We start from the raw sequence: 20809 nt of genomic DNA, 5'->3' as shown, positions 1-20809 counted from the left end.
TTTTTGTAGATTGGCTGTGAGCTGGTGGGCTACCATGATTCCTAGTGGTCGTAGGTGTTGTCAGTTCCGATTATGTTCTTTATGTAGGGCAATGTGGCCAGTGTGTTAGGAGGTACTCCTGTTGCCTGTTTAAGAAGCATCTGCGGATGAAATTGCATGGATATCCGTTCATAGTGACAATTTCCGTACATAGTGATGATTTTATGTAGGTGCTGTTCCTCTCTCCTGCGTAGTTCTGGAGTGTTGTAGTGTGTCATGGCCTGTTTAAGTAGTGTCCTAATACAGCTTTGTTTGTAGGCGTTGGAGTGGTTGCTGTGAGTGTTGAAGATTTGATCAGTTTGGGTTGTTTTTCTGTATACCTAGCATGGTGATGAAACGACTGAACGAAAATAAGCCAGCTCGGCAAGCAAGTCAACAACCTCACCCACAACCCGAACGACAGGTCTTAGCCAAAACTTGAAAATGGATAATTTTTATCTCACGAGTCATTAGCTACTATTGTGAGATTAATCCTTTTCTTCCAGTCTCTGTTTTCAGTCTGTTAGTCAATCATTAATCCAAGCCAGTATATTTCCTCCTGCGCCATGTTCTTTAATTTTGCTTTCAATTTGCAGAAACCATTCCAAAATCAATTGAGTTTCAGCAGATGGTCACCAATGCATCCTCTAACTTTGTAGCTACCTCTTTCAACATTCTAGGACGTAGAATATCAGGTCCCAGCGACTTAACAAAATCAGACGTTAATTTCTCCAACACAACCTTTTTACTAATAGTAATTTCTTTTAATTTCCATTCTTCCCAGTCTCTTAGATTTCTTATACTTTCCTCACCAGCTCACCGAATTCTAACATGCTGCAAATCTTCAAGTCAACTTTTTTTTTGGTGAATTTATTAACCCATTCCTTCAACCTAATATAATCTATAATTCCCCTTATTCAACAGAATTGACTTTCTTTTTCAGTTGCGCTTTGGTACCTTAATGTGTACTTGTTGTAATGTATTCATTTTTTAATACAAGATGTTGCCAGTCTCAATCATTTATTTTAATGTAATGCAGCATTTTTAACATATTATGCTCACATTTCCCTAAAGGTTCTTTTATAACAAAATTACTCGTTAATTCCTTCTCCTTAAACAATAGTAGATCGAAAATAGCCTTTCCCGATTTCATCCCTCGACACATTGTTCCAGAAAACAATTTTGTCCACATTCCAGGAATTTATCCTCCAAAGCATTAGATTTACCCAATCTAGACATAGATTGGAATGCTCCATATTGCTGCATTGTCATTGTTACATGCCCCTCTACTTTCCTGACTCTTACTGTGCCAAAACTTACCACTTAGTGAAATAAAACAAAGAATTTGTTGGCGGATAGGATCAGGGTAAACTCTAAGGCTCTCTATAAGTATTTAAGGAATAAAAGAATGACGAAGGTAAGGTTAGGGCCAATCAAGGATAGTAGTGGTAAGTTGTGTGTGGAGTCAGAGGAGATAGGGTAAGCGCGAAATGAATATTTTTCAACAGTATTCACTCCAGAAAACGACAGTGTTGTCGAGGAGAATACTGAGATACAGGCTACTAGACTAGGTGGGATTGAGGTTCTCATGGAAGAGGTATTAGGAATCCTACAGAGTGTGAAAATAGATAAGTCCCCTGGGCCGGATGGGATTTTTCCTCGGATCCTCTGGGAGGCCAGGGAGGAGATTGCCAAGCCTTTGGCATTGATCTTTAACTCACCATTGTCTACAGGAATAGTGCCAGACGACTGGAGGATAGCAAATGTGGTTCCCCTGTTCAAGAAGGGGAGTAGAGACAACCCTGGTAATTATAGACCAGTGAGCCTTACCTCAGTTGTTGGTAAAGTGTTGGAAAAGAAGGTGACCAAACAGGTAGATGAGAGTAAACGGCTGATGTGATGTATATGGATTTGAGCAAGGCGTTCGATAAGGCTCCCCACAGTGAGCTATTGTACAAAATGTGGAGGAATGGGATTGTGGGAGATACAGCAGTTTGGATCGGAAATTGGCTTGCTGAAAGAAGACAGAGGCTGGTGGTTGATGGGAAATGTTCATCCTGGAGACCAGTTACTAGGGGTTTACCGCAAGGGTCAGTGTTGGGTCCACTGCTGTTTGTCATTTTTATAAATGACCTGGATAAGGGTGTGGAAGGATGGGTTAGTAAATTTGCAGACGACACTAAGGTTGGTGGAGTTGTGGATAGTGACGAAGGATGTTGTAGGTTACAGAGAGACATAGATAAGCTGCAGAGCTGGGCTGAGAGGTGACAAATGGAGTTTAATGCAGACAAGTGTGAGGTGATGCATTTTGGTAGTAGTAACCGGAAGGCAAAGTACAGGGCTAATGGTAAGATTCTTAGTAATGTAGATGAGCAGAGAGATCTCGATGTCTATGTACACAGATCCTTGAAAGTTGCCACCCAGGTTGATAGAAGAAGGCATACAGTGTTTTAGCTTTTATTAATAGAGGGATCGAGTTCCGGAACCAGGAGGTTATGCTTCAGCTGTACAAAACTCTGGCGCGGCCTCATTTGGAGTATTGCGTACGGTTCTGGTCACCGCATTTTAAGAAGGATGTGGAAGCTTTGGAAAGGGTGCAGAGGAGATTTACTAGGATGTTGCCTGGTATGGAGGGAAGGTCTTACGAGGAAAAGCTGTGGGACTTGAGGCTGTTTTCGTTAGAGAGAAGAAGGTTGAGAGGTGACTTAATTGAGACATGTAAGATAATCAAAGGGTTAGATAGGGTGGATAGGGAGAGCCTTTTTCCTAGGATGGTGACGGCGAGCATGAGGGGGCATAGCTTTAAATTGAGGGGTGAAAGATATAGGACAGATGTCAGAGGTAGTTTCTTTACTTGGAGAGTAGTAAGGGAATGGAACGCTTTGCCTGCAATGGTAGTAGATTCGCCAACTTTAGGTACATTTAAGTCGTCATTGGACAAGCATGGAATAGTGTAGGTTAGATGGGCTTAGATTGGTATGACAGGGTCGTCAAAACATCGAGGGCCGAAGGGCCTGTACTGTGCTGTAATGTTCTATGTTCTGTGTTTAACTGTGGACTCTGGAAATCTGAAACGTAAACAGAAATTGCTGGCAAAACTCAGCAGGTCTGGCAGCATGTGTGGAAGCAAGCAGATTTAACATGCGTCAGAACTTATGGTCATTCAATTTCCACTTATTGTTTGGTGGCCTATGAACAACTTGTGTCATTGTCTGCTACTATTTTCTATTTCTTAGTTTTCCTCTCTAACAAACCAGGACCCGACCAGTCCCCCTCCACCGACACCCTCATCTGCCCAGCTGAACTCGTCCTCACCCTCAACAACTTCTCTTTCGCTTCCGGCCACTTCCTACAGACAAAGGGGTTAGCCATGGGTACACGCATTGGCCCAAGCTAAGCCTGCCTCTTCATAGGTTACGTGGAACAGTCCCTCTTCTGCGCCTACACTGGCCCCAAACCCCACCTCTTCCTCCGTTACATTGGTGACAGTATCGGCGCCGCCTCTTGCTCCCAAGAGGAGCTCGAACAGTTCATTCACTTCACCAACACCTTCCACCCCAACCTCAAGTTCACCTGGGCCATCTCCAACACATCCCTCACCTTCCTGGACCTCACTGTCTCCATCTCAGGTAACCAGCTAGATACTGATGTCCACATCAAGCCCACCAACTCCCACAGCTAGCTAGAATACACCTCCTCACATCCCTGCAAAAATTCCATCCCCTATTCCCAATTCGTTTGCCTCTGCTGCATCTGCTCCCAGGATGAGGCATTCCACTCCCGCACATCCCAGATGTCCGTGCTCTTCAGGGACCGCCACTCCTACCCCCCGCCCCCCCCGCACTGGTCAAGAATGCTCTTGACCGTGTCTCCCGCATTTCCCGCAACATATCCCTCACATCCCGCCCCCACCATAACCGCCCTAAGAAAATCTCCCTCGTCCTCACATACCACCCCACCAACCTCCGGATACAACACATCATCCTCCGACACTTCCGCCATCTACAATCCGACCCCACCACCCAAGACATTTTTCCCTCCCCACCCTTGTCTGCCTTCCGGAGAGACCACTCTCTCCGGGACTCCCTTCGCCGTTTTCACACTCCCCTCCAACCCCACCACACCCGGCACCTTCTCCTGCAACCACAGGAAGTGCTACACTTGCCCCCACACCTCCTCCCTCACCCACATCCCAGGCCCCAAGATGACTTTCCGTATTAAGCAGATGTTCACCTGCACATCTGCCAATGTGGTGTACTGTATCCACTGTACCCGGTGTGGCCTCCTCTACATTGGGGGAACCAAGCGGAGGCTTAGTGACTGCTTTGCAGAACACTTCCGCTTGGTTCACAATAAACTGCACCCCCCAGTCGTGAACCATTTCAACTACCCCTCCCATTCCTCAGATGACATGTCCATCATGGGCCTCCTGCAGTGCCACAATGATGCCACCCGAAGATTGCAGGAACAGCAACTCATATTCCGCTTGGGAGCCCTGCAGCCCAATGGTATCAATGTGGACTTTACAAGCTTCAAAATCTCCCCTTCCCCCATCGCATCCCAAAACCAGCCCAGTTCGTCCCGTCCCCCCACTGCATCCCAAAACCAGCCCAGCTCTTCCCGTCCCCCCACTGCATCCCAAAACCAGCCCAGCTTGTCCTTGCCTCCTAACCTGTTCCTCGTCTCACATATCCCCTCCTCCCACCTCAAGCCGCACCTCCATTTCCCACCTACCAACCTCATCCTGCCTCCTTGACCTGGCCATCCTCCCCTGACTGACCTATCCCCTCCCAATGTCCCCACCTAAACTCTCCACCTATCTTCTCCTCTCTCCATCTTCGGTCCGCCTCCCCCTCTCTCCCTATTTATTCCAGAACCCTCTCCCCATCCCCCTCTCTGATGAAGGGTCTAGGCCTGAAACATTAGCTTTTGTGCTCCTGAGATGCTGCTGGGCCTGCTGTGTTCATCCAACTTCACACTTTGTTAACAACATTTTGTTCTTCTTTTCTACAATCCTTTTTCTCCAATGGCTTGATCCTATCCCTTATGATCTGCACCTCCCTTCTCTCTTTTGTTTTTGCATATCCGTCCTGAATGTCAACTATGTTGAATGTTCAGTTCCCAGTCCAGGTCACCCTGCAACCATGTCTCCATAGTTCTGGATGTGAGTTTGCTTGCTGAGCTGGAAGGTTCGTTTTCAGACGTTTCGTCACCATTCTAGGTAACATCATCAGTGAGCCTCCGATGAAGTGCTGGTGTTATGTCCCGCTTTCTATAAGCGGGACACAACACCAGCACTTCATCGGAGGCTCACTGATGATGTTACCTAGAATGGTGACGAAACGTCTGAAAACGAACCTTCCAGCTCAGCAAGCAAACTCACATCCAGAACTTCAACCTGAGCTACAAATCTTCTCAAAACTTGATATCTCCATAATGACAATTGGATCTCCCCATTTTTGGCTATTTGTACCATCAACTCCCCTACCTTTTTGTGGATGCCGTACACATTCAGACAGAGTACCTGTAATTCTACCTTTTTAATACTGTTCTGACTTATACATGATTTGATGTTGGAATTTGTTTCTGCTGCCTTCTCGCTCCCAGTTACCCCCTCAACCTCACTTACATCTGGTATCCCAACTCCCTTGTTACTTCCAAACTTCCTGATTTTACCCAGGAAGGTGCTGTATAAATGTATTTTCTCGTTTTAGTTTCTCATTCACAGTCTATCAACTGAGTGGGAGAGGTTGAGGTCTGAAACACTGAGACTGATGGCCACCTTGTTTGGCTTAATGTGCTAATAACTTGCCCTTTTCTCTCCCTCTCTTTCTCTCAATCTTTGTGTCATTTGCTCTTTGTCTGCCTCTGTATCTCCACCTTTTGTCTTTTGTATTTCTGTCTCATTGTATTATTGTCTCTGTGTCTCCAACTCTGTTCTCTGTATCTGTCTCTCGGTCTGTCTCATTTGCGTGTCTTTCTGTCTTTTGGTCTCTTGGTCTCTGTCTACCTGTATTGTTTCTATTTTTATCTCATGTCCATACTCTTTGCCTTCTCTCGTTCTCACTCTCTTTTGCGCTCTCTCTCTTCCCCCTCTCTCTGTTTCTTTCCCACTCTCTTTAGGTTTTCTCCTATGAACTGGCTGAACTATCCGAGGGGATTGTTGTTCCAATGCACCAGACCAGTGTTGATGGGGTGGATGACATGTCAAGTCTCACAGATCTCCATGAAGCTGCCATTCTGTACAACCTCTTTCTCCGATACAAACAGGATAAGATCTATGTACGTCAATTTTCTATCACCGCGGTTTCCTTTTCACTTACTGAGTGCCTGTGTTTGGAGTGATAGAATGTCGGTTACTCCTGTTCACTCTGTATATTGTCATCAGTCACCCAGCGGTGCTCCTCTAGAATATTGAGAATCCATTCAGCTCATCAGCTCTAATATAACTAAACTGTGTCTGATTTTGTTTTATTTGTTTATGGGATATGAATGTCATTTTTAGTGCAGCGTTTATTGCCTATACCTAGAGGCCCCTTGAGAAGGTGGGGGTGAGCTGTCATCATAAGCCGCTGTGGTCCATGTGCTGTAGTTTGACCCACAATGCCCTCAGGGAGGAAATTCCTGGATTTGACCCAGCAACACTGAAGGAACAGTGATATATGTCCGCGTCATGGCGGTGAGTGACTTGGAGGGGAATTTGCAGGTAATGTATACCTGTTGCTCCTGTCCTAAATGGAAGTGGTCATGAGTTTGGAAGTTGCTGTCTGAGGATCTTTGGCAAATTTCTGCAGCGTATTATGTAGATAGTACACATTGCTGCTTTTGAACGTTAGTAGTGGAGGGAGTGGATATTTATGGATGTGATTGCATTGTTCTGGGTGGTATCAAGCTTCTTGAATGTTGTTGGGGCTGTACTCATGCAGTCAATTGGGGAGAATTCCATCACACTCCTGACTTGTGAGATAACAAAGTATGGGGCTGGATGAACACAGCAGGCCAAGCAGAGTCTTAGCAGAAAAGCTGTGTTTCAGGCCGAGACTCTTCATCAGAAAAGGGGGAGGAGGAGAGGGTTCTGAAATAAATAGGGAGAGAAGGGGAGGCAGATCGAAGATGAATAGAGGAGAAGATAAGTGGAGAGGAGACAGACAAGTTAAAGGGGCAGAGATGGAGCATATAGAGGTGAGTGTAGGTGGGGAGGTGGGGGCGTGGTGGATAGGTCAGCCCAGGGAGGACAGACAGGTCAAGGGGGCGGGATGAGGTTAGTAGGAAGGAAATGGAGGTGAGGCTTGAGGTGGGAGGAGGGGATAGGTGAGAGGAAGAACAGGTTAGGGAGGCGGGGACGAGCTGGGTGCATTTTGGGATGTGATGGGGGGAGGGGAGATTTTGAAGCTTGTGATGTCCATATTGAGACCATTGGGCTGCAGCGTTCCCAGGCGGAATATGAATTGCTGTTTCTGCAACCTTCAGGTGGCACCGTTGTGGCACTGCAGGAAACTCAGGATGGATATATCATCTAAGGAATGTGAGAGGGAGTTGAAATGCTTCGCAACTGGGAGGTGCAGTTGTTTATTGCGAACCGAGCGTAGGTGTTCTGCAAAGCGGTCCCCAAGCCTCTGCTTGGTTTCCCCGATGTAGAGGAGGCCACAACGTGAACAGCGGATGCAGAGTACCACATTAACAGATGTGCAGGTGAACATCTGCTTGATGTGGAAAGCCTTCGTGGGGCCTGAGATGGAGGTGAGGGAGGAGGTGTAGGGGCAAGTGTAGCACTTCCTGCAGTTGCAGGGGAAAGTGCTGGGTGTGGTGGGGTTGGAGGGGAGTGTGGAGCGGACAAGGGAGTCATGGAGAGAGTGGTCTCTCCAGAAAGCAGACAAGGGTGGGGATGGCAAAATATCTTGGGTGGTGGGTTCGGATTGTAGATGGCGGAAGTGTCGGAGGATGATGCGTTGTATCCGGAGGTTGGTGGGTTGGTATGTGAGGACAAGGGGGATTCTCTTTTGGCGGATATTGCGGGGACGGGTGTGAGGGATGAGTTGTGGGAAATGTGGGAGACACGGTCGAGGGCGTTCGCGACCACTGCGGGGGAGATGTTGCGGTCCTTGAAAAACAAGGACATCTAAGATGTGCAGGAGTGGAATACCTCATCCTGGGAGCAGATGCAGCAGAGGCGAAGGAATTCGGAATAGGAGATGGAATTTTTACTGGAAGGTGGGTGGGAGGAGGTGTATTCTAAGTTGCTGTGGGAGTCAGTGGGCTTGTAATGGATATCGGTTTCTAGCTGGTTGCCTGAGATGGAGACAGAGAGGTCCAGGAAGGTGAGGGATGTGTTAGAGATAGTCCCCGGTAAACTTGAGTTGGGGTGGAAGGTGTTGGTGAATGGATGAACTGTTTGAGCTCCTCTTGGGAGCACGAGGCGGTGCTGAAACAGTTCATCAATGTAACGGAGGAAGAGGTGGGGTTTGGGGCCAGTGTAGGTGCGGAAGAGGGACTGTTCCACGTAACCTACAAAGAGGCAGGCATAGCTTGGGCCCATGCAGGTACCTATAGCCACCCCCTTTGTCTCAGAAAGTGGGAGGAATCGAAAGAGAAGTTGTTGAGGGTGAGGACGAGTTCAGCTAGGTGGGTGAGGGTGTCGGTGGAGGGGGACTGGTCGGGCCTGCAGGACAGGAAGAAGTGGAGAGACTTTAGGCCATCTGCATGGGGAATGCAGGTGTCCATTTCCTACTACTAAACTCATCCCGGTCCCTTGACCTGTCCGTCCTCCCCGGACTGACCTATCCCCCCGTCTACCTCCCCACCTACACTCACCTCTACTTGCTCCAAGCCCGCCCCTTTTACTTGTCTGTCTCCTATCCACCTATCTTCTCCTCTATCCATCTTCATTCCGCCTTCTCCTCTGTCTCTATTTATTTCAGAACCCTCTCCCCAGCCCTCTTTTCTGAAGAAGGGTCTAGGCCCAAAACATCAGCTTTCCTGCTCCTCTGATGCTGCTTGGCCTGCTGTGTTCATCTAGTTCTACACCTTGTTATCTCAGATTCTCCAGCATCTGCAGTTCCTGTTATCTCTAATACACTTCTGACTTGTGCCTTGTCGATGGTGGACAGGCTTAGGGGAGTACTGAGGTCAGTTACTCACTGCAAGATTCTTAATTTCTGATCTTCTTTTGTAGTCATTTTATTTATATGACTTGTTTCAGGTCAGTGTTAAACTCTCAGGATGTTGACACTAGGGGATTTGGTGATGGTAGGACCATTGAATGCCAAAGGAGTGATGGTGAGATTCTCTCTTGTTGGTGATGGTCATTGCCTGGCATTTGTGCGGCATGAATATTACTTGCCATTTGCTAGCCCAAGCCTGGATATTGTCAAAGGCTTGCTGCATTTGTACATGGACTGCTTCAGTATCTGAGGAGTTGCTAATAGTGCTGAACATTATATAATCATTGGCACACACCCCCACTCCTGACCTTATGATGGAGGGAAGGTCCTTGATGAAGCAGCTGAAGATGATTGGGCCTACGACACTACTCTTGAGGAACTCCTGTAGAGATGTCCTGGAGCTGATATGATTGACCTCCAACGACCACAGCCATTTTCCTATGTGTCAGGTATGATTCCAACCATAAAAGAGCTTGCTGAAAACTGAAAGAACTGCAGATGCTGTAAACCAGGAACAAACCAAACTTGCTGGAAAAGCCCAGCAAGTTTGGCAACATCTGTGAAGGAAAAAACAGAGTGAACGTTTCGGGTCCAACAACCCTTCGTCAGAACAGAGGGTCACCAGACCCAAAACATTAGCTCTGTTTTTCCCTTCACACATGCTCCCAGACCTGCTGGGTTTTTCCAGCAAGTCTGTTTTTGTACCAAAGAGCTTGCACCCCCCGATACCCACTGGTTCCAGTTTTGCTGGGGCTCCTTGATGCCACACTCAGTAGAATGCAGCTTTGATATCAAGGGCTGTCGCTCTCACCTCACCTCTGGAATTCACCTCTTTTGTCCATGTGTGAACCAAGGCTGTAATGAAATCAGGAGCTGAGTGGTCCTGGCGGGACCCAAACTGGGTGTCGCTGAGCAGGTGCTGCTTGATAGCGCTGTTACTGACACCTTCCATCACTTTACTGATGATTGAGAGTAGATTAATGGAGCGGTAACTGGCCAGGTTGGATTTATTCTGCTTTATGTATTCATGCCATATCTAGGTAATCCTTCACATTATCAGGTAGATATCAGTGTTGTAACTGTGTCAGAACAGCTTAGCTCACGGTGCAGCAATTTCTGTAGTACAAGTCTACAGTAGTATTTCTGGAATATTGATAGGGCCCGTGGATTTTGCAGTAAGTAGTGCCTCTAGCTGCTTCTTGATTTCACGTGGAATGATTTGAATTGGTTGAAGACTGGCACCTGTGATGGTGGATCTCTGGAGGAGGCTGAGTGGAACCATCCACTCGTTTTGTCACCATTGCTTCAGCTTTGTCTTTTATACTGATGTGCCAGACTCTCTCATTATTGAGGGTTGGGATGATTGCCACCTCCACCAGATTTCATTCTGTGCCTTAGCCACCCTTAGTGCTTCCCCCAAGATATTCCCATTCTGGGGCATTCCTACTATGAAAATTCCCGATTGCCAGATATTTCCATTTTGGGAAAATATCAGTGTGGATATTCCCAGTTACAGGATAGACAAACACTCCAGTGATCACATTGTTTTGCTTCCAAAGCCTAATCCAATATTTTTTCCAGACTAACATAGGTTCCATCCTGACTGCAGTGAATCCCTACAAATGCATCGAGGGTCTGTACAGTGTCAACACAGTCGAGTTGTACAGCAAACACCAGCTCGGAGAGCTTCCACCGCACATCTTTGCTATTGCCAATGAGTGTTACCACTGCCTGTGGAAACGTCAGGATAGTCAGTGCATTCTCATCAGGTACGTGGGTTACACTGGGTCCCACAGTAGGAAGGTTGGGAATCACCAAAACCAATTCTAATCTTCACCAACTCTGTCTACCGATCTCAACAAATGATATTAAGCAATTTGAATTAGGAACAGGAAAGCCATTAAAACAACTATTTCCCACCCACCTCTCCACATTCCTCATTCTCATCTTCTCACCTATGACCGTCATTCCATATGCCCATCTTCTCCCCATATTCCTAAATCCCAAATAAGAGTCAACGCGACTGTGAGTCTGGAGTGACATGCATACCAGACCAGGTAGGGATGGCAGTTTCCTTTCCTATGGCACAGTATTAAATCAGAGGTTTTTACAATAATCTGATTGCCGTATGCCACATTCACAAAGACCAATGTTGGAGTTGCCAGATTTATAATAAAATTTAGAATAAAATTTACTGAAGGTTTTCTCTCACGATCTGGATTGTTTAGCTTGCAAGAAAATCACTCCACGTCTGTAACCTACACCAGTGAAGTAGTTAAATGGTGGACAGTAAATGATACTCTAACTTCTGGATTTTTTACTCATTGACCTGTGACCTGTGACCTGTACAGTGGTGAAAGTGGAGCTGGTAAGACAGAGAGTACAAAGTTACTACTTCAGTTTCTGTCTGTAACAAGCCAGAGATCGTTGGGAGGCTCATCCCATGAGAGGAGCACACACGTGGAACAAGCCATCCTCGGGAGCAGGTATGCAAATTGCGAATCTTGCCGTGAAAACACAAACTCGTTACTTGGTCCAACATTACAAAGTAGAAAGAGCTATTAAAATACTATTACTCAAAAGAGCAATTCTTCAGATAACACTGTTCAGCAGGAAACAAATAACTCATTGAAGCATACATCATTGAAAATACACTGACTCTCACTGGGTTACAGTCCCACACACACTGACTCTCACTGGGGTACAGTCCCACGCACACTGACCCTCACTGGGGTACACTCCCACACACACTGACTCTCACTGGGATACAGTCCCACACACACTGACCCTCACTCGGGTACAGCCCCACACACACTGACTCTCACTGGGATACAGTCCCACACACACTGACTCTCACTGGGGTACAGTCCCACACACACTGACTCTCACTGGGGTACAGTCCCACACACACTGACCCTCGCTGGGGTACACTCCCACACACACTGACTCTCGCTGGGGTTCACTCCCACACACACAGACTCTCGCTGGGGTTCACTCCCACACACACAGACTCTCCTTGGGGTACCGTCCCACACACGCGGACTCTCGCTGGGGTACCGTCCCACACACGCGGACTCTCGCTGGGATACAGTCCCACACACACGGACTCTTGCTGGGGTAGGAGAGACAGGAGGAGACAGGGTTCTGGCCCCAGATACCCCAGGTCGCAGTGCCAATAGTGGAGTGATTTAAATCAGCGGATGTGGAACAGCCAGTATTTTAGGATTTGAATGATGTGATGTTTGAGATGTTTCAAGGGTAAGGAGGGGGTGAGGACATTGATGGGTTGGAAACAAAGACAAGAATTTTAAAATCCAGATGCTGGTTGACCCGTGCCAAAGTGCGTTAGTGAATGTTGGATTGACCATGAAACGGGACTTTGTGCGAGTTGGAAAATTGGCATCAGGTTTCAGGTACACCATTAATGTTGATAATCTTTCTCTGCAGCCCAGTCATGGAAGCTTTCGGGAATGCCAAGACTGTTTACAACAACAACTCCAGCCGATTTGGGAAATTCATCCAACTTCACTTTTCTCAGAATGGAAACATTCAGGGAGGTGCCATTGTTGATTGTATCCTTTTGATCAAGGAGCGACTGAAAGCTCTATATCTGCCCACTATCCTTTGTCAATGACCCAGTCATTCCAGTGGTCCTGCACACTGACTGTACAAATGTCCCCATGGCAGCAATGTACTAATAGCGAGACAGCTAACAGTAGAGTTTGGGCTGAGAAGATTGTGAGTCAATTGAAAGCCAGTAGCTGAGGGGAATTGGGTTAGGGTTTGACTTTGGGATTGGGATGAATGTTTGGGGTTTGGGATTGTGGTGAATATTTGCAATTTGGGATTGGGTAAATGTTTGGGTTTTGGAATTGGGTGAGCGTTTGGAGTTTAGGGTTGAGATAAGTGTCTGGAGTTTGTTTGATTATGACCGTAGAATGTTAAGACCTCCAAGCTAACAGCTCCCAGCAGAAAATGTTTTAAATGTACAGATGACCCTTTAAAATCCTTAACTTCTGATTCAGATTTACTGGAAAAGGTGAGCTCCCTCCACTTAGTGTTGCACAGCACAAGAGGAGGCCATTCAGCCCACTGAGTCATTGGATCCATTCCACCATTCAGTCTGATTGTAGGAATTGGTGCCCAGCTGCCTTCTTTCTGATTCCCTTCACCCAAAAAGAATCTGTTTGTTTCCATCTTAAAGGCTTCAGTTGATCCGAGCCTTAACAGATTTACAGTGGAGAGAGATCCAGATTTCAATGACCTGTATTGTGAAAAAGTGCTTCTTGACAGTACCCCTGATCCAGGCTTAAAGTGGGTGATGTTCTCTAAATGGACTTCAGTAAAGCCTTGACAGGGTCCCTCATGGCAGGCTGGTACATAGTGCAAGTCACATGGTATCAGAGTGACCTGGCAAAATGGATACAGAACTGGCTCAGTGATAGGAAACAGAGGGTAGCGGTGGAAGGATACTTCTCAGAATGGAGGGCTCTGACTAGTGGTGTTCCACAGGGATCAGTGCTGGGTCTTGTGATGTTTGTGCTCGACATGAATGATTTGGAGAAAAACACCGCTAATCTAATCAGTAAGTTTGCAGACTCCACAAAGATTGGTGAAGTTGTGGGTAATGAGGAGGAGTGTCAGAGAATACAGCAGGATGTAGATCAGTTGAAGGCCTGGGCAGAAAAATGGCAGATGGAGATGCATTTTGGAAGGTTAAGTACAGGTGGAAATTATACAGTAAATGCCGGAAGCCTTAGGATTAGTGATATGCAGAGAGATCTGGGTGTACAGGTCCACAGATCACTGAAGATGGCAGCACGGGTAGATAAGGTGGTAAAAAAGGCCTATGGCATGCTTGCCTTCATTGGAAGGGGCATTGAGCACAAGGGTAGGCAAGTTATGCTGCAGCTTTGTAGAACTTTATTCAGGTCACGTTTGGAATATTGTGTACAGCTCTAGTCACCGCACTAGCAGAGGAACTTGGATGCTTTGGAGAGGGGACAGAGGATTTTAGCTGTGAAGAAAGGATGGATAGGATGGATAGGAAAGCCGTAGATAGAATGAACACATATAGCCTCTTTCCCAGGGATGGGGAATTGAAAACCAGAGGGCATAGGTTTAAGGTGAGAGGGAGATGGATTTAAGAAGGATCTGAGGGGCAACTTCTTCACACAGAGAATGATGTGTATATGGGATGGACTGCCAGGGAAAGTGGTTGAGGCAGGTACAAGAGGGATATGGACCAAGTGTAGGCAATTGGAACTAGCTGAGTAGGCACCAATTTCAGCATGACATTGCTGCAGAGTGCAGTGGAGGCCGGGATGTTGGATGCCTTCAAGGCAGAGATTGACAAATTCTTGATCTCGAAAGGAACCAAGGGCTATGGGGAGAGTGCAGGGAAGTGGTGTTGAGATGCTCATCAGCCATGATTTAAATGGCGGAGTGGACTTGATGGGCCGAATGGCCTTACTTCCACTCCTATGTCTTATGGTCTTATGGTCTTATGAACCAGTTTGGGCCGAAGGACTTGTTTCCATGCTGTATCACTGTATGACTGGGTTTGTTTTCACTGGAATGCAGGAGGTTGAAGGGTGACCTGATAGAAGTTGGTGAATTGCATGGATAGAGTGTAAAGTATGAGGCTTTTTCCCAGGGAGATGGGGTCAATTACGAAGGGACACAGGTTCAAGGTGTGAGGTGGGGGTTGCAGTTTAAAAGTGATGTGAGAGCCAGGTTTTTCACACATAGGATGGTGAGAGCCTGGAACATGCTGCAAGAGGAGGTGGTGGAAGCAGATACAATAGCAGCATTCGAGAAGGTCCTGGATGAACACATGAATAGAAAGGGAATAGAGGGATTTAGATCCTGTAAGTGTAGACAGTTTTAGTATGGAAAGGCAAAATGTGTCAGTGCAGGTTTGGAGGGCCGAAGGGCCTGTTCCTGTGCTGTATTGTCCTTTTGTTCTAAATTGTAACCTCCTGCTCCCCTCCTGGAAGAAGTATTTTCTGCCCAACCTGATCAGAGCCTGTGAATGTTTGAACTAAACATTTGCCCAGCCCTCGCTGATCTTGAGAAGGAAGTGTTACACAGCCTTCCTGTGCCATTTCAGAGGTCAGAGGTCAGTTAAGAGTTAACGGAATGCCGTGGTTCTGGAGTTATGTGTATTCCAGACAGGGTAAGGATAGCAGATTTCCCTATCTGAGTGACATTACTGAACTGGATAGGTTTTTATGACAGTCAATTCATGGTCACCGTGATACTAGCATTTAATTCCAAATTTAATTCAATTGAAATTCCGCCACCTTCTATGCTGTTTTCTGAACCTGTGTCCAAGAATGCTAGCCTGGAGCTCTTGATTAAGACCTGAAGGTATGGAAGCAGAAGTAGGCCATTTAGCCTATAAAGCCTGCTGTGCCATTCAGTGAGATCACGGCTGATCTGATAATCCTTTATTCCATTTTCCTGCCTTCTCCAGGATTGCTAGTCTAATAACATTACCAGTCCACCACTGCCTTCCCTAGTGATCATTTTATTTCAGTATTTGTTGTGTATATTTTGATATAGAATATATTTATATTTATTGATATATATTTATTTCTAGTTTTTGTGCTGTCCTTTAATAGGGATTCCATCACTACTGTTTCAACTGTAAGTGCGCTGTATAATTCCTGAACACACCTGTCCTACTTTCAATCTATAGGAATTCTAAGGTGCCTTGCTGAACGCCTTCTTGAAGTCCAAATACAAAACATCTACCAGTTCCACTCTGCTCAATCTGTTTGAGACTACCTCAAATTGCTGATAAGAGAAACAATTTCCCTTCCATGAAGCCGTGCTGACTCTCTCTGCTTGATTTAGATTATGATTTTCCAAATGTTCTGCTGTGACTTCTTTGATAATTAATTCCAATACTTTGCCGGTAATAAATGTTTGACTAATTGGCCGATAGTTACCCACTTTTTGCCTTTCTCCCTATTGCTTCCCAAATTGAACATGCTCAATGACCAAGCCTCCATTGCCTTCTGTGTAGAAAATTTCAAAGGCTCAACGTCCTTCAAGTGAAGAAATTCCTCCTCATTTCAGCCCAAAGTAGCCTGTCCTGTGTTCTGAGACTGTAGGCCTGGTTTAACCCCCCCTTCGCCAACACTGGGGGCAGCATCCTTCCTGCATCTACCCTGTTGAACCCTGGAAGAATGTTTCATGCATCAGTGTGATCACTTCACAATTCTCAAAATTCTAGAGAATCTAGAACCAGTCTCCTCTATCACTTGTGGGACAGTCTGCCATCCCATGAATTAGTCCAGTAACCTTCCCTGCACTCCATCTTTGGAAAGTATTCTTTTGGCTGAAGTTAGTTGTGACTGCTTTGGGATGTGGGCCTTTAACCTCTCTGACAGTTTAAAATGCCATTTTATTCCCTTTGATCATGAAGAGAGAATTCTCTTGTCTGAATTGGGGATAATTTCCTGTGTGTTCTCATTTCTGGTGATCCACCTCAATTTAATCATTTTTTACCCTGCAGTGTGACTCACAGCCTAGTGATCACCTTCTGGTGAACATAAAACATAGAATAGTACAGCACAATACAGACCCTTCAGCCCGCGATGTTGTGCCGACCTATTATCCTACTCTAAGATCAAACTACCCTGCATATCCTACATTTTACTATCCTCCATGTGCCTATCCAAGAGTCGCTTAAAAGTCTCTAATATATCTGACTCTACTACCACTGCCGGCAGCGCGTTCCACACGCCAACCTCTCTCTGTGTGAAGAACCTACCTCTGACATCTCCCCTATACCTTCCACCAATCACCTTAAAATTAAACCTCCTCGTAATAGTCATTCCTGCCCTGGGAAAAAAGTCTCTGGCTAGCCACTCTATCTATGCCTGTCATCATCTTGTAAACCTTTATCAAGTCACCTCCCACCCTTCTTCACTCCAATGAGAAAAGCCCTAACTCGCTCAATCTTTCCTCATACGATCTGCTCTCCAGTCCAGGCAGCATCCTGATAAATCACCTCTGCACACTCTCCACAGTTTCCACATGTTTCCTATAATGAGGTGACCAGAACTGAACACAATATTCCAAGTGTGGTCTAACAGAGTTTTATAGAGCTGCAGCATAACCTCATGACTCTTAAACTCAATTGCCCTGCCAAAGAAAGCCAACATACCATATGCCTTTTTTACAACTCAATCAACTTGTGCAGCAACTTTGATCTATCCCTCTGTTCCTCCACACTGCCAAGAATCCTGCCATTAACCCTGTATTCTGCATACAAATTCAACCTTCCAAACTGAATCACTTCGCACTTTTCTGAGTTGAATTTCATCTGCCACTTCATTGCCCAGCTCTGCATCCTGTCACTGTCCTGTTGCAACCTACAACAGCCCTCCATGCTGTCTACAACTCCACCAACCTTTGTGCCATCAGCAAACTTACTAACCTCCGCCTTCCACTTCCTCATCCAAGTCTTTAATAAAGATCACAAAGAGTAGAGGCCCCAGAACAGATCCCTGTGGAATACCACTGGTCACCAAGCTCCAGGCTGAATACTTTCCATCTACTTCCACCCTCTGTCTTCTATTGGACAGCCAGTTTTGTATCCAGGCATACAAATTTCCCTGAATCCCATGCATCCTTCCTTTCTGCATGAGTCTACCATGGGGAGCCTTATCAAATGCCTTGCTAAAATCCATATACACCACATCCACTGCTCGACCTTCATCAATGTGTTTTGACATATCCCCAAAGAATTCAGTAACGCTTGTGAGGCATGACCTGCCCCTCACAAAGCCCGACTATCTCTAATCAAACTATGCTTTTCTAAATAATCAGAAATACTGTCTCTCAAATAATTTGCCAACCATAGAAGTAAGACTGACTGACATAGAACATAGAACATAGAAAAGTACAGCACAGTACAGGCCCTTCGGCCCACGATGTTGTGCCGTGGAATAATCCTATTCCAAAAATTAAATAACCTCTCCTACATTCTCCTCAATTCACTTCTGTCCATGTGCATGTCCAGCAGTCGCTTAAATGTCACTAATGACTCTGCATCCACGACTACCACTGGCAAACTATTCCATGCGCTCACAACTCTCTGGGTGAAAAACCTCCCGCTGACGTCTCCTCTATACCTTCCTCCTAACACGTTAAAACTATGTCCCCTCGTGGCAGTCAATCCTGCCCTGGGAAAAAGTCTCTGGCTATCAACTCTACCCATGCCTCTCATTACCTTGTACACCTCGATCAGGTCACCTCTCTTCCCGCTTCTCTCCAGAGAGAAAAGTCCGAACTCAGTCAACCTCTCCTCGTAAGACAAGCCCTCCAGTCCAGGCAGCATCCTGGTAAAACTCCTTTGCACCCTCTCCAAAGCCTCCACATCTTTCCCATAATAGGGCGACCAGAACTGGACACAATATTCCAAGTGTGGTCTCACCAGGGTTTTGTAGAGCTGCAGCATAACCTCGCGGCTCTTAAACTCGATCCCCTGTTAATGAAAGCCAAAACACCATATGCTTTCTTAACAACCTTATCCACCTGGGTGGCAACTTTGAGGGAGCTATGCACTTGAACGCCAAGATCCCGCTGTTCCTCCACACTGCCGAGAATCCTGCCTTTAATCCTATATTCAGCATTTAAGTTTGACCTTCCAAAATGCATCACTTTGCATTTATCCAGGTTGAACTCCATCTGCCATGACTCAGCCCAGCTCTGTGTTCTGTCAATGTCTCGCTGAAGCCTGCAATAGCCCTCAATACTATCAACGGCACCTCCAACCTTTGTGTCATCAGCAAACACACTAACCCACCCCTCAACCTCCACATCCAAGTCATTTATAAAAACTACAAAGAGCAGAGGCCCATGAACAGAGCCCTGTGGGACACCACTCAGCACTGACCTCCAGGCAGAATACTTACCATCTATAACCACTCTCTGCCTCCTTTCAGCCAACCAATTCTGAATCCAGACAGCCAAATCACCCTGTATCCCATACCTCCTGACTTTATGAATGAGCCTGCCGTGGGGAACTTTATCAAATGCCTTGCTGAAGTCTATGTATGCCACATTCACTGCTCAACCCTCATCAACCTGTCTCGTGACTTCCTCAAAGAACTCAATAAGATTTGTAAGGCATGACCTGTCCCTCACAAAGCCATGCTGACTCCCTTTAATCATGCTATGCTTTTCCAAATATTCATAAATCCTATCCCTCAGAATTCTTTCCAAAACCTTGCTGCCCACAGACGTAAGACTGACTGCTCTATAATTTCCAGGATTATCTCTATTCCCTTTCTTGAATAAGGGAATAATATTTGCCACCCTCCAATCATCTGGTACTACTCCAGTGGACAGTGAGGATGCAAAGATCATTGCCAAAGGGGCAGCAATCTCTTCCCTTGCTCCCTGTAGAACCTTGGGTATATCCCGCCTGGCCCAGGGGACTTATCTATCCTCATGCTTTTCAAAATTTCTAGCACATCCTCCTTCCTAACATCAACCTGTTGGAGCATATATGCCTGTTTCACGCTGTCCTCACAAACATCAAGTTCCTCTCACTGGTGAATACTGAAGCAAAGTATTCATTTGGGATCTCCCCTACCTGCTCTGACTCCAGGCACAAGTTCCCTTCACTGCCCCTAATAGGCCCTACCCTCACTCTGGCCAGATGTTTGGTCCTCTATTGCTAACTCTCACTCCTAATTCTGCTCTGACCCTTCACCCTACAGTGTCATCTTGCTGAGCTCTAAATCTTGACCTGTACTAACATTAGGTGAACTTTGGTCCATGGTTACTCCAGTCCTATGGTGACTCCTTGTAGTGACCTCCAGAGACCCTTTCCCTGTGGCATCCCCGTACCAGTGTCTCTCCCCTCCTGCTGACCAATGTCCTATATCCCTCTGTGTGGGATTGGGGGAGGTGGATTGGGGTGTGCGAACATGTGGGAGGGGGTGCTCTGTTTTCCCACAGACTCTGATGACTGTGAAATTTATTCCAGAACCGAGTGGTCAGACAGAATCCAGCTGAAAGGAATTACCACATCTTCTATGCTCTGTTGGCTGGAACTGACTCACAGCAGAAAGGTGAGCAAGGAATGTGACCTGGGGTCGTGAGAATGGCCTTCACCATGGGACAAACCAGCAAAGACCGCCAGACTCTCCCTTACCCTTGGTATCAGTGCCCAGAGAATTCCCAAATTCCAGGGGCTCAAAGGACCCCCTCACATCTGTTCCATCTCTTCCATCCATCCTCTCCCCAATCCTTTTCCTTCCCCATCCCACCCATCCCCACTCTGTACATGGAGTGAGAAAGAGTGGGAGCGATAGGGGTTGTGAGAAGATAGAAGGGAGGAGGGGGTTGGGAGAGGTAGAAAAGGGTGGTGATGGGCATGGGGAGGGGTTCGTCTTTGAAATGTAAGAGTATGGAGTCTGCCTTTCTTCTGCTGATCTGCCTGTTTTTCTGTTCACTGTTTGTTTGGGCAGAGGCCTTGTACCTGTCAGACACTGAATCCTACCACTATCTGAAGTCTGGGTGTGTGAGCAACAAGAATCTGGACGACAAACTAATGTTTGAGAAAGTGATGGTGAGTTGAAAGAGGCAGGTGCCATGGTTCACTG

The 20809-nt window shown here is 46.4% G+C and overlaps 1 protein-coding gene across 1 annotated transcript in view; it reads left to right on the top strand.

The window, feature by feature from the left end:
- LOC125454312 (unconventional myosin-X-like) overlaps positions 1-20809 on the top strand; it is a 286482-nt gene that overhangs the window by 28043 nt on the left and 237630 nt on the right. The window contains exons 3-9 of the mRNA XM_059647628.1: positions 6142-6300; positions 10761-10948; positions 11531-11665; positions 12627-12751; positions 13205-13218; positions 20191-20275; positions 20675-20775. Coding sequence (XP_059503611.1) covers positions 6142-6300; positions 10761-10948; positions 11531-11665; positions 12627-12751; positions 13205-13218; positions 20191-20275; positions 20675-20775 — 807 coding nt within the window. The remainder of the gene's footprint in view (positions 1-6141; positions 6301-10760; positions 10949-11530; positions 11666-12626; positions 12752-13204; positions 13219-20190; positions 20276-20674; positions 20776-20809) is intronic.

The sequence above is a fragment of the Stegostoma tigrinum genome, chromosome 7 (genome assembly GCF_030684315.1).
Source record: "Stegostoma tigrinum isolate sSteTig4 chromosome 7, sSteTig4.hap1, whole genome shotgun sequence".
Taxonomy (NCBI): domain Eukaryota; kingdom Metazoa; phylum Chordata; class Chondrichthyes; order Orectolobiformes; family Stegostomatidae; genus Stegostoma; species Stegostoma tigrinum.
Note: the sequence above shows the minus strand (reverse complement) of the source record. Positions and strands in the feature narration are given on the sequence as shown.